The 14,760-nt window shown below is 39.2% G+C and overlaps 1 protein-coding gene across 2 annotated transcripts; it reads left to right on the forward strand.

Annotated features, from left to right (window-relative positions):
• The first annotated feature begins 810 nt into the window (after positions 1–810).
• Positions 811–2,702, forward strand: LOC147905360 (LIM domain-containing protein WLIM1-like). Of its 2 annotated transcripts, none has more exons than XM_087369850.1 (5): positions 811–1,082; positions 1,272–1,371; positions 1,462–1,511; positions 1,718–1,807; positions 1,947–2,702. In XM_087369850.1, exons 1-5 carry the CDS (start codon positions 948–950, stop codon positions 2,154–2,156), a joined length of 585 nt encoding a protein of 194 aa, XP_087225976.1. In that variant the 5' UTR covers positions 811–947; the 3' UTR covers positions 2,157–2,702. The 2 variants fall into 2 exon arrangements, with proteins under 2 accessions (XP_087225976.1, XP_087226054.1); XM_087369928.1 differs by having other exon boundaries at positions 1,721–1,807.
• The last annotated feature ends 12,058 nt before the right edge of the window (positions 2,703–14,760 follow it).

Consider the following 14,760-nt stretch of genomic DNA (forward strand, 5'->3'; position numbering starts at 1 on the left):
CCTTCATATTGAAGGACAAAATCTGTCATTGGCCTTCAAAAGTAAGTAAATAGGGGTAAATACATCTATTTATATGCAAAAATTTGCAGCCTTGTTCAATTGTTGGCCTTCATTTGCAACCTCAATTTTTCCAATGGCCTTCCCTAGAATGCCTAAAGGGCTTTGAAGGTCGTTGAAGGCTTCAAATTTCAAGGCTGAGTGACATGTAGGTATGAATGAGGTAGGGGGAGGGGATGCGATGTTTTTATGTTGAGAGTCGGCTTTCAATGTAGTGAGGCGAGGGGGATTGTATATCCCCCCTCCCCTTTACACAAGCAAACTCACACACATGCAACCAATCGCGAGGGGCACATTGCGCGTGGCCTACCCTGATAGATAGGCAGGAGGAGTCTGTGGAGGGAATTGAATGGGGGCAGCGAGCCTAAGGTGTGTGTATAGGCGGTGCGCGCAGCGCATGCCGGCGTATGGTGTGCATGGAATTCATGTGGGGGGCCAGGTGGGATGGCAATCTTGATCGGTGGGAGTGCGCCCAAATCTGTAAACACCCGGGGAAAGCCGAGGCTGGGGTAAAAGGATGGAGGAGGTGGGTGCGAGGAGGACAAAAGGGAGCGGAAAGGGGAGGGGGGAAAAAATAAAAAATAAGTGGGGGGGGGGGGGGGGGGGGCACAAAATTTGAAAAGGAGCGGATCTGGAAGTTCTAATAATAGGGTTTGCCAGGGTGGAAATGAAGCGGATTGGAAAAGCAATTGGAGTCCGAAGTTATAATGCAAAAGTCGCAGCCAGCCAATGTTTTCTTTTTTGCTGCATCATCATCATCTTCCTCATCTTCATCCTCAGCAAAAGCTTCTCAATTCCATTTTCATTTTCATCTTCTTCCTCATGCTCCTCTCCTTTTGATCCCTCTCCCCTTTCATCTTCTTCATCCATTTCTTCCCTTCCCCTCCTCCATGGCTTTCGCTGGTACCCAGCAGAAATGCAAAGCTTGTGACAAAACCGTCTACCTCGTCGATCAGCTCACCGCTGATGGCGTCGTCTACCATAACGCTTGCTTCCGATGCAACCATTGTAAAGGCACCCTCAAGGTACCTGCCTTCCCCTAACTCGCCCCCCCCCCCCCCCGCCCCCCGGATCCGCCCCGCCCCCCCCTCTTACCTTGATCCGCGGTATGCCCCTGCGTAGGGTTTTTCCCTACATGCCGTTGCTTGGCTCCCCTCGACCTGCTTTCCAGATCGATTCCAGCGTTTTTTATAGCTTGCTCTTTCAATGTGCAGTTGAGCAACTACTCTTCATTTGAAGGGACTTTGTACTGCAAGCCCCATTTCGATCAGCTGTTCAAGAGAACTGGAAGCTTGGAGAAGAGTTTCGAGACAGGTATGAGAGCATTGATGATGTTTTGCATGTGAGACCAGCCTCGTTGACGGATAGTTACTGAAGTGCCGTGATGATTGCCTTTTCATGCAGGTGTGCAAAAAACTCCGAAATCTGTAGACAGGGCTTTCGAAAACGAATCGGTACGCTTGCTCCAAAACCATGCGTGTAGTGCGGCTTAATGTATCCTTGCAGTGTGTGATCTTTGAATGTTTGTTTCCAATTCGAGAATGCATTCTTGGTAATGGTATGGTTCAAATTGCTTTGCATTCGTGAGGGGTCTCAAACAGTCTGCTGTCGTATGGTTCTCTCGAGTGGCTGACGGAGTTGCATTCTTGAAAATTTTTAGCAGAAAACGCCTACCAAATTTTCTAGTCTATTCTCTGGAACACAAGAAAAATGCGTTGCATGTGGGAAGACTGTCTATCCTATCGAAAAGGTAAAGTTTTATTGCAAGTCGCTGATATGGAAGCTGGCAAGTTGATTAGGCAGCTCATCGGTAGTAGCACTTTAGCAGCCCTCTTACTTCTTGATTTAACTTTTAAACTTTGCAAATGCGATATGCATTCGTTGTGCAGGTGAGTGTTGATGGGGTGTCGTATCACAAAACATGTTTTAAGTGCTCTCATGGTGGGTGTAGCCTAAGCCCTTCAAATTATGTGGCACATGAGGGCAGGCTGTACTGCCGTCACCATCACTCTCAGTTATTCAAGGAAAAAGGAAATTACAGTCAACTTGTGAAGGTGCCACCTGTGAAAGCTGTTACAGAGGAAAATGGAGCGTTATAAGCGGTGGATCTTTTCTGTAGACTGGGTAGCGTTGCACAGATGTTTTTGTAGGAGAGGAGTTTGATGTATATTAGCTCGTGAGAAGATTCTTGGTAGGCTGAATAATCTTGTTGATAAGAGCTCATTTTTTCCCCTTGTCTTAGTTTACTGAATATCCTCATCATGAGGCTGTCCTTTTCCGGGATTTTTATGTGTTGTGTTTAGAGTATCGTGAGTATAGAGGGTGAGGTGGATGAGGCTGTCTAGCCTAGATAGTATATTTATTTATATGTACTGCTTTGAACTGCATCAAAGCATGCTGTCCTGAATCAAAGTGTACACCTTCTATCGCCATTGCAGCTAGTGCTCCACTGCAGGTCAGATTACACGTTTTCCAAGCATCATATCTGAGGAGATTGAAGTAGTTGGCACGAGGACTGTTGCTTACACTCCTTATGCTCAGTTTGTTATCTGTACATCTACATTTGAGTAACAACTGGCTGTCCCGAATATATTGGCTCCTATGTAGTGTATTCTCTTAAAAAAAAATTATGCTTTACTTATGAACATCTGGGTTTCAGATCTTAAGAATCTAACTTATAGTAGTGTTTCTCATGTGCTTATGTTCTATGCACTAATATCAATGGTCCTTTATGATCACAAACGTAATGTGAGCTTCTTCTTCATCGTTTAAATAGTCTTGATTAGGTGACATACACAGCTGGTGGGCAAGAAGTCTTTACTCGGCCTGCTTCAGGATTTACAAATCCTTTGGAAATTTGACCTCCGTTCAATACACTTTCCATTTTATGCTTTGTTTGTGTCTGATCAGTAATCTCAACAATGTCCAGAACATGGCCACATTCTTACTAATAGTTTTTTGATTCCTGAATTGAAATGTGACTATTTCTTGTGTTGATACCTGATCCTGTTTGACTTCCCCTTAGTTGAGCACATTCACAACTGTGGGCAGTAATTCCATGAAGTCTAGCTAGATAAACTCATGTTTACTTGCAGAGAAGCCTCTCAGTTAGCAGCATTTATGAGCACTGTACAGAACAAGAACTGTTTTGCAATTGACAGATTGGTGTTCAATTTTGAGCATAAGCCTTCATTGGTATGGAGTACAGCCAGCTTTTGATTCAGCTTGTAATTGCACCTATGCCTCACGTAGTAGTAAAACGCAAGGGTCTTGCTTTAAACTTACAGAAAAGCACATATGGTGGGATGCTAAGAAGCGCAAGGAATGAAGCTGCTTTTTGTAAAGCACAAGCTGGTTTCCCGTATATGATGATTTTGTGCGAGTGAAAGTTGACTTGTGTATACTCCTGTGCTGTTAGTTTCTGACCTAGCTAAACCTGAAGTTTGAGGATTAGTAGAACCTTAGCATCTTAGGTGTTAAGCTTTTGAATCTAGACGAGTCATTTGCCTCAGGGCAGCTTTGTGTGTTGACTCTAGTGAAGCACATTAGGCATGTGCTGGTGTTCTTGAAGCTAAGTTGGGAACTTTGGGTTTCCTTTTGGTTTTGAATCCAGCTGACTGTCATTTGCCTCAGGGGAGCTTTGTGTGTGGAGTCTAGTGAAGCACAGGAGGCATGTGCTGGTGCTCTTGCAGCTAAGTCGGGAATTTGTAGGTAGACTCTCTTTGGGTTTCCCTTTATGTGCTGGAAGTACATTAAGGCTTGTGTGAAGTTAACTCAAATTATCACAATGTTTAGATAAAATTGTGATTGCTTTTAGTTGTGATTTGGCTTTGGCTTTGGTATGCATATTAATCAGATTAATTCTGAGAGGATGCATCTTTGGATGCTGTTGTTATCTTATTATGTCCAATGATGTGCATTTGTACATGGGACCGAATGGCCAGCACATTGGGGTTGTCTTCTTTCTGCAATCTCTCTTTATATCTGATTGGAAGAAAGCTGGACAACAGGTTGTCTAGGCTAAAGCCACCAGCTGCTCATCTTTGAATAAGTGGTCAAGATATGGCAAGGATTAAAACTTGGGAAGTCATGAGAAGGTACTGCTGCAAAGCTTGGCATCTTCAGTGAGTGACCACTACACTTGATATGAGCCAACATCAAACCTCTTCTTGTTGCAGGGTATATCACAGCTGTCTTGTGACGATGTGTGTGCATGCTAGTTGTATGATATAAATAATCAGATAGGAACTCTGGCTACAACTGATAACTGTAAAACTCAGGACTTTAGTGGTGTTTGAGATGATTTTCGGTGCAGTAGATTTGATACCCCAAGCCTGGCTATGGAGAGCATTAGAACATACTGATTGCATCTAAAACGAAGATTGTTTAGAGGCTCAAATATAAATAAATAAATATATGTTTGGCATTTGTTTAGCATTCTAGAACACGATTATATCAATGTGTACCTTGCTTACTAATGTAGAATGAAATTGTACCAACATTTCTTTGCTATTCTAGATAAAATTGTACTTAGATTTGCCGTTGCAGACTTTTATATTCATGTCTCTTTGGGTTCTTATGTGGTATCATTCTGAGCTAGTTATGGGTAATGTTGTCTTGATAAATACTTAATTGTTTATCCCAAAGAGTTAAGATTGGAGCAGTCCATGGTGGGTGGGTGGGGGGGGGGGGGGGTGTGTGTGTGTGTGTGTGTGATGGAGATGGAGAGCTCTCCTGCTCCCTCCTATTTGCCTGTACCCTTGTCCTCCCTGGACATCCTCATCTTTCCTCTGATCCCTCCCTGTACTTGTCCGTACAGCCTCCTCTTCAATCTGTACACATTTCGCCTGTCGTACAGTCCCCATTTTCTCTCGTACAGCCTGTCAGCCTCCGTACCTGTCCCGTCTGCATCTGTACCTGTCTTGTCATCTCCTGTGCAGCATCTGTTGCTTTCTGTTCCCTTACCACAGCATCCAGTGCTGCTCCAGCCCTCCTCTGCTCTCGGCCTTCTGCTGTCTGTACCATCTTTGCAGTCGACTCTTCCATTTCAAGTGCAGCCCTGCAGTCCGTATATCCTTTTGTCTCTGCTTCGGCTGATTGCTCCTCTGCTCAGCCCCTTCCTGCCTCCATTCCCTCTACCCCTATCCCCTCTCCGTTCTTTGTGCCTCTTTCCTTTTCTTCTCCTTCCTTTTCCAGCCCTTCATCTCTTTTCATTATGCTCGGAAGAAGAAAAGGGATTCCCTTTCCTCGTTATTTTTGGAAGGGGTAAAGGTTGTCAAGTTAGACTCTTCCGCCTTACCCTCTTCTTCACTTTAACATGATTTGCTTCGTCAACTATGTGTTGATTCGGTGACCTCACCTACTGTTGTTGGATTTTCCTTACGAAGAATTCTTTTCCTTGAACCTTTCCTTTAGAGTATTCGCTGGGAATAGCAACTTGGTGTTGCTTTAATTCATGGGAAGAGTTATGACGGTGGCTTCTTTGCAAGCTTGGTCCTTAGTTGTAGTGGGTGTTGGGAAGATTACTTCTTTTGTGTTCATGGGCAAGGGATTCTATTTTTCTCATTGTAACTTTGTGGACAGCGTCTTCCACTTGCTTACTTTGGGTGGAGTTCATGGAGCAGGTCACTTTGCAATTGTCATGCCTTGGGATCCTCTTTTCGATCTAGCTCGCTCCCTCCTCCACTTTTGTCTTGTTTGGATTATCCTCAAAGATTTGCCAGTCTCGCTTCTTCAGCATGTTCCTTCTCTTGCAGTTTTGCTAGATTGTGTTCTTTTCATTCCAGAGCAAGACTTCTTGGTCAAAAGTAGAGGTATTTGGGTACGCGTTCCTTGGGATATGGAGCAGCTTATATCTTCATGTTTGAACGTGGACTTTGGATTGCCTCATCCTCTTCGGATTCCTCTTCGCTTTGCCTCCTTTTCTAGTGCTTGGACATAAATGTTGCTAGTTAGGGCATTTTGCTAGAGCATGCTCATCGTCTCCAGCTCTTGCTCTGGAGACTTTTGCTTCTTTTTATACCGGTTCCTGCGGTTCCTCTTTCTTCCTCTAGCACATAGGAAATATGGCATTTTTTCAAGCGTTCTAAAGTCTGGAGGAAAGTTTAGGATGCTATGTTGGTTAAGGATTCTAATCCTTTTGTTGTTTTGTCAATTCCAGATCCACTCCCTACAGTGTCGGATTGTTAGGTTTCTTGTGATCCGGTTCCTGTTGCTACTTTGACGCCTGAAGTTGTTTTGTTGATTGATATGCTTACCTCTTTATAGAGCCTCTCAGTCTCGGATACCGTTGTTCCTTTTTCCTTGGAATCTTTTCATCCTTGGTTGCAACAGGTTTTTGATCTTGTGGTTTAGAAGTTTCGGCTTTCAGCTTACATTAAGAAGAATCACAAGGGAAAAAATAACTTTGTTATATTGATGGGGATGTCACTCTGTTCCATCGCTTTTTACAAGTCAATAATTTGAAAGTGGATGATGTTCTATTGGATTCTTCTCCAATTGATATGTAAATTTTTACTTGGTTGCTTCATGAGTTTTTTTCTCCGATGTCTTACTTGTAAATTTTATCTTTGTACTTATTGGTGGGTTTTCATCTCTTTTTGAGGTTTTCCACGCAGAAATAAAAGATTTTACTAAAAAATGAATGAGAGAGAGAGAGAGAGAGAGAGAGAGAGAGTGCACAATACCTAGTTCTCTCATGAGAATTGTTCCATGTGTCAATAGCCACAAGATGGCATGAAGAGAGAGAGAGAGAGAGAGAGAGAGAGAGAGAGAGAGGTACAATACCTTGTTCTCTTACAAGAATTATTCCATGCATCAACAGTCACAAGATGGCGTGATTTTTTGTAAAGCCTAAGGTTTTAAGGTTGGCTAACATGACTAATGCCAATCAAGCATGGGTGATTTGAAGTGGCAAAATTTGGCTTTATTTGGCAACTCCAAAAATATGAAAAAGTATAGCCATCAAGCTTACATGAAGGCCACTAGGATGACCATTACTTATTTACTTATTTACCTCTAAAATGATGTTCCATTTTCAATTCAAGGGATTAGAAGAGCCAATGTGGTGGATGACTCTATATATTATTCTAGAATACCCATTATATGGAGTACATAGGTGACCATGGTAGTTTAAATTTGTGGGTGATGTGACTTTTGTCTTCTAACATGGTTAAGTATTGGTGGTGCATGTTCTTGAGATGTGTTTTCTAATGGTTACTTTCTCGATTTCTCCTCTCACGTTTAGCAAGAGTGGGATGATTCTATCCAAAGACCTTTGGATGAAGCTTATTTAATGGCAAAAAGAGTAGTTTGGCATTGGTGTGCATCATCTTTGACAATGGTAGTGAAAAAAATATTGATCTCATCCACTCTGGTGAAGAATTTTGAACTTTCCATGCAAGTTCATGCCCATCCATATACTCTTGCATGGATGGCAAAGGGTACAAATAGTGGGTGAGTGAGTAATGTTGGGTAAGTTTTGCTATCTCAACTTTTTAAGATAAAGCTTTGTGTGACGTGGTTGAATTGGTTTATGGGGATGTGCTTAGAGGCAAGACCTATCAATAATTGCATATGGTGGGACATATGATGTATGTGTTGTATCCATAAAGTGATGGCAAGGGATTCTACTAAAATCCTAAGTCATTTATGAATAGTTCTTATGAAACCTAGATTTAAGGTTCAACATATGTTGTATCATATTCTTTTGAAATGTAAGACATGTTCATGTTGTAGGATGTGTGTCTCCCTCTCTTCATTGTGTGTAGAGAATAAGTTATATGCTCATTCCAACATGGTATCAAAATAATGTGGTTTAGCCTAATATCATAGGTCATCCTCCCCTCATTCGGTTCTCAAATGTGGACTATAAGAAGCTGTGTTATTTAGGGGACCCCATTAATTTATGAACAATGTTTCCTATAGTTCATTTACATGTTTAGGAATTATGTCTATGCGACCTATGAGTGAACTTTTTGGAAAGTATAAAAAGCATCTCTTACTTGTGCTTCTTTTGGTAGAATTTGGAATGTCAGTGTTGGCCATTGGTAGTTGATTCAAACAACCTTGGAAGGTGCAAAATCCAAGGAATGCGAACTCCAAATAGCTTGGGTTTCAAGGAATTCAGTTATAGAGCAAAGGATGGTCATGGAGGTTTGCAAAAGTTAAGAAGGTCGAGAGGCTAAGGCAACCTTAATAAGACAAGTCACCATCATGTCTCAACAAGAAAGATCTAACAAGGGGAGCTAAAGTTTCTAAAAGACCCTTCAGCAACCTCAAAGGGAGCTAAAGCTTAAAAGACCCTTGAGCAACCTCAAAGATCATAAGGAACCTCACTCGAGATTGCCAAGCGTTAGGCATAGAGACAATGAACAATGGCATTCTCCAATAGAGTATTGGTAAGAGTGAAAATGCCTCAACATTATAGATGGTCCATCACAAGTAGCAAAAGGCTTTGCTCATAGAAGTATGCATGAAAAAACGATTTAGAGAGATTCAATCATATACTCCTTGAAGAAGAACTACAACGATGGGTTAAATGCATCAAGGATCAAATAGGCTATGGAATCAACGTATTATTGGATTTTCCTAGACTTTTAATCAAAATAACATGATTTGGACTATTGTGGATAGCTTTAGCAAGCAAGCATATTTCTTGCCTTGCAAAAAGACATTGTTTGCACCACAAGTGGTACACATGTAATTGAAGTATGTTTTTTCACATCATGGATTATCAAAGATTATAGTATGAGATTGAGATTCCAAGTCCTTGCAGTGCTTTTTGGAGGACTTTATTTAAAAATCTTGGCACTAAAGTGGATTTTACTTCAGCTTTCCATCTTGAGGCAAATGGGTAACCAATAATACTATTTTAGATATGTAGTGGATATATGTTGATTCTCAAGATAAGAATTGGGATAAGTATTTGCATTTATTATAATTTGATTATAACAACATAATCCATTCTGCTATAGGAAGAGCTTCATTCGAAATAATATATGAAAAGTTATTACTACTTCCTATCACAAGAATTAGTCAAGAGATTGAAGCTGTTGATGATTTTACAAGAAATTATGATCGAATCATGAGAGAAGTGATTGAAGCCATCAAGAGAGGTTAAGAAAAGTATACTAAATAAGAAAACAAGAAAACGAGAAATACGAATTGAAAAGAGGTGTTTAAAGAGTGCGAAAAATGCCCTGCGGTAAAATTAGTACCAAGGTTTTATGGACCTTTCAAGGTTATCTCTAAGATAAATGATTTGACTTATCGTTTGGACTTGCCCAATCATTGGAAGATTCATAACGCCCTTTACATTCATCTCTTGAAATCTTTTAAAGGAGAATTACCCACGCATCTTGTTTATGAAGAGCCACCTTTAGTTGTGGATGAAGTTGAAGTTCTTGAGTCTGATTATGTTCTAGATGATCAGCAAAGAACAACGCGCAAAGGAAATACTTATAACTCCTTGTTATAGAAGTTAAAAAATCATCCAAAAGAAAATGCATAGTGGTTTTCCGAGCAGTTTTTTTGAGACCATCCTGATATCTTTAACTCATATAAACAAAATCACAACTGAGGTCAGTTGCATCTTAAGCAAGACGGAATCTTACAAGAAAGTATTTCTTAAAGCTCTTGTTCAAAATGATGTAAAGTATTTATAGGATCGCACCAGACGTGGTGAGGGTTCTATTTAATACTTTGGTTTAGTTAGGGATGCCTAACTAAACGTGTGTCATTAATAAGTATCATGGGTGATGTCATTTAGAAATACTCACATTAATGTGGATAGTTATTTGTAAAGACCATTACTTAGCATGATTGGCTAATCATTTGATGTATATCATTGCGTTAAGTATTTGACTAATGGTGGATTGGTTCATTGAGTATAGGAAATGACATGGACGGATGGGAGTAAACACGCTCAAGGGAATAAAGGCTAAATTCCATGGTTTTATGCTAGCACTATGTAATGTATTAAATAGCCAAGGGTCATTACATTTTTGATAAGGGAGAGTGCTTAAAAGCCTTCCACCTTTGGCATGCAATTTTGGATGAGTACGTGAGTAAAGGAGTGACAAAGAGAAAATGGTCTTACGTGCATTGGTGCTTATCAAAGAGAGTGAGTTGGGCATTGTTTAAGGTGTGAGTGTGTTGGTATAATTGCATATGCACTATGTGATCAGTGTTGTTTTGATCATGATACGGTAATGGCCAATTTTGAAGGGTTCTCTTCTCTGACTATTGTTTCCATTTTGATCCTGTTTGCATGCATGAATGTTGTGGTGTGGCATGCATGGTTGTGGAGGTGAGGCTTGCTCTTTGAGTGGCTATTCACATATGCATATTTGCCATTCTAGTAATTATTCCATTGCTAAGTGGCTTTTCTATTTGATAGCTGCTATTCTATTGTTATTGTGGAATCGTGGTTTTGTGTAGTTGGTAGTCGGACAATGATACCATTTAGTTCTCATAGAGAATGTAGGGATTGTAGTGATAGTTTTATTTGAGGGTATTGGATTGATGAAAGTCTTGAAGCATGGTAGATTTTTAAACTATTTGCATCTTCGTGTTATGGAGGTGTTATATAGATGTACATGGGATTTGTTAGGGGGAGTGTGTCTAGAATTGTGACAAACCAGAGAAGAGCGAGGAAGAAAGGAGATGGAATTGTTTTGCTTGGGGAATTCACCTATTAAAATTTTAGTGTACCACGTGCATTCAAAAGGAGAGGTATTTTAATTCAAGTTTTGAAAAAATTCAACTGGATTACAATAGCAGGAGGGGTTTTTAAATTCAATCTTAGAAAAATTAGTTCATAACTTATAAGTAAAGAGGGGTGTTTTTATTGGGGGACAGATTTTAGTTGAGGAGTTTTTTATATAACCCTTGAACGTACTTGATACACAAGATTTCTTAGTATTGCATCCCCTGAGTTGTTTTGGACAGGAAACATAAAGAAGAGGCTCTACTTCACATACGTAAGAGCAATCGACACTAGAGTTAAGCCGATAGGGGTATAGGAGGGCTCAAGTCCCAGCAAGCAGGGAGAGAAAGCAAGTAAGGCATTTGAGAGAGGGTGGAATGTTGAGTTAGTTAGAACGAAGGTGGCAAAGAGGGTGGTGGTATTTAGGATCTAAATTCGATTAAGGAAGAGGGATGTATGTGCATCTACTATGAGATTTGAGAGTGTAGAATCTTGAGATATGGGTAAACAAGTGTGGGGAGATATTGGCGGCCAAGAGGATTGATCCAATGCTCAAGGTTGCTTCACTGTGTTCATGTGCGGTACCTGATAGAGAGTTTTGGGGGTACGATGTTTGGATGGGGAGCCTGAGCCGATTTCTACCATATGCAATAACTTGCCAAACATTTTTTATCTGAACTTTTACAGTTTTGGACTTGTTACGTGCATTTCTTGGTTGTTTTATAATTTTGAGGTTAGACGGCGTGCTACCGTTCCCTGTTTGGAAACTTCTGAGTATTATAGAGCGTTTGGCTGTGTTTTTTGTCATAACTTTGTTCGTGACATTGTGATTTGTTGGCCTATCTTTTGTGTTCAAAGTTCATCCGTGTGAATGCAATATTGCAAATGATTCGGGTGTATTCTCTATTGTAAGTGGGTTTGTGAGCTTGTGGTGAATGTATTTGCATATAGGTTAGGTATCCCTCACATTTCATGACGCAGATCCACGTTCTCACTTTTTTTCCTTTATTTTAAAAAAAAAATGCAATGTAAATGATGTAAATGAAAGGCACCATGAATTGCTATGGTTGTCCATATATATATATATATTAATACCTTTAAAAAATTTAATGACCAAAGAAAAAAACATAACCCTATGGATTGTTTTGTTCTTTTTTTGTGGGCAAATTATACTCATGTGAATGCATTTGCATATAGGTTCTATCCCCCACATTTCCCTTCATTTTAAGGAAAGAAAAACAATGCAAATGAAAGATCCATAAAGTACTATCTTCTTGCTAGATTAAATAAATGCAGAGCCATATAGAAATTTCATGTGAATGTACATCCAAAGATTGCTTGAAATCATAACCTTTGCAAACCCGCATGAGTAAACTAAAAAGAATATAGATTATTAAAGCTTGCATTGAATGGTTCATTGAAGTGCACAATATCTAATACATGATGATGAGTTACACATACGAATAAATTTAATGGCTATGTGAAACCATGTTCTAATAAAAGAAAATTTGGTGATGCAGATACCATTGCTCCTGAAGCGAAAAGAGATGTCTATAGACATGGGGGAATGCTTGCAAAATCTTGTGTTGCAAGAAGAACAAACTAAACCTAATAGTATCAAAGATTATATGCAATGTTCTATGTTAAAAAAAAAAAGATTATATGCAGTGAACCAACCCTTCGCATCTCTTTCAAGCATTAAGCATAAGGTGCTAAAAATAATACAGATTGCGAATGAGACACATGGCGCAAGCAAGGCACAAGCATTCTAGGAAAGTACAAACTTTATATCCACAAAGCTCATCTTCAAGACCAATTGTTCAAAAGATGAAAAAGGAAAGGATTTCCATTGATGACAATGTTAGCTATGGCAATTTTATGGAAATGTTTGAAAGTTCTTCGTAGAAAGTGAAGAAATACATAAAAGAGATAAAGCCACACCTTCATATGATTGCATTTCATGCGAAAGAAATTTCAAGAAACAAATCATGTATGTTACAAAGAAAACGTTCGAATGGTTGGCAAGAAAAGGAGTATATCTAAACATTTCGTTCACCGAAAAATAGCATAGAGTTTGCCATGAATGCAAAAAAGCAATCAAATGAAACGTCTTGCCTAAATACTTTACACCAACAAACATATCATTGAATGCTCCACTCTTTCTCGTATATATGCTAAGTGATGATGAGGAACACATGGTAGCACCCAGTCTTGCTTTTGCACAAATCAAAGAAATGAGTTCTAATGGGTAGCACGACATCACTAGAAGCATCATCAATGTGTTGGTAGATACAAGCAAAATACAACCTATACTACCACGTTTCATAGACGATGATCACTCAATAATCATTGAGATCAAGAAGAAAATGGAATATAAATCAACTTTGCCAATTGGAAATGTTTGCCCATATAGTCTTGTGAAAGCATTTAACATATGGTAGATACACCATTGTACAAATCCAACAATGTCACTATAAACAATGAGTGGCACAAATATATACTCACAATGAAGCCGCCAAAATTATTTCTTCTGAAGAAGGAAATAATAGTAACAACATCCTTGAACTTGAAGAGGAAATTCAGTCAGACATGTTGATACATAATTTGATGAGCACAGAGCAAGTAATAACCTTTGAAACTCAAGCTATTTATGTGGACCCTTCAAAAACCAAAAGATGTTAGGTATTTTCAAAGATGTGCACAGCCGAAGAATCGAGTTTTCCAATACTCTATCTTGGCTCTCCAAGATCAGTTGTTGGCAATACTAGATTGACATATCTAGATATAGTGAAATGGGGAATAACACATAAATCCTTGAAATTTGCTCATAATTTTACAATTTGGTATTTCAAATCTATTAAAGCTTTGATACATTAAGTGGTGCAATCTATATGGGTGTGTTTGAGAAAAGGTATGCTGCAAAAGAAAATCTTGTGTGAAAAAGATGTTAAGAGCAACACCAACATCAAACAAATACTTAATCCGGAATAGGGTATAGGGACTTTGAGAACATTCCATCGCCCGACCACAAAGAGAAGCTGCGCAAAGAGTCCTTTGCTATGATGCGGCAATTAGGGCCTCCTACTTTTTTTGTTACTTTATCATGTGGCGAGAGGATGTGGGAACCATTGCTCACTACTCTAAAAACAACATACATTCCAAATAGCATGATGGCTTTAGACTTTCAAGCATAGGCAAACATGAAACAATTGGTGAGACAAAACCCTATACTATGTGCCCGACCCTACACCCACAAGCTACATAATATGTTATAACTACTAATGAAAGACTACTTGATAATTGGAAATGTTATTGATTACTTCTTTGTCACAGAATTCCAAAGTAGAGGAAGCCAACATGAACATGGAAATTCAATCTTGTGGGTTGAAAATGCATCAAAATATAATTCAAACAATACTGATGAACTAATAGAGTTCATAGATGAGCACATAATATGTGATAAGAATTTCTTGAATGAAAATATGAACAAAATACAAACTCATAAACATACAAGGACATGTACTAAAAAACAACATAAACTCTGCTGATTCAAATATCCTAAGCTGCCACTGCATGAAACAATGATACTTAATCCTCTAACGATTGATGAAAAAATATAAAGAAGCTTACAATAAAGTTCAACAAGAAACTCACAACTATGAAATAATAAAAAGCACTTCATTTACTGAATGATTGGAATTGCTACAAGTTGACTTGCAAACATAGGTCATTGTGGGCATCAATAACAAAACCAGCATTATTTCTCAAGCATCAACCTAAAGACATGTTCGCAAACATCTTCAACAAGAAAATAAGCTTGTGATGGCAATCTAACACGGACATACAATCTATTATGGACCCGTACATAGCTGCATCATATTGCATCTCGTATATCATGAAAATGGATAACACGATTATACAAACAATCCATGTGAAACAATGAGAACATGCATACAAGAGAACAATCCCACACAAGAAAGGCTTAAAAAGATGGA

Source organism: Dipteris shenzhenensis, chromosome 1, assembly GCF_047967505.1.
Source record: "Dipteris shenzhenensis isolate YYH24624 ecotype China chromosome 1, Dip_SZ_1.0, whole genome shotgun sequence".
Classification (NCBI taxonomy): domain Eukaryota; kingdom Viridiplantae; phylum Streptophyta; class Polypodiopsida; order Gleicheniales; family Dipteridaceae; genus Dipteris; species Dipteris shenzhenensis.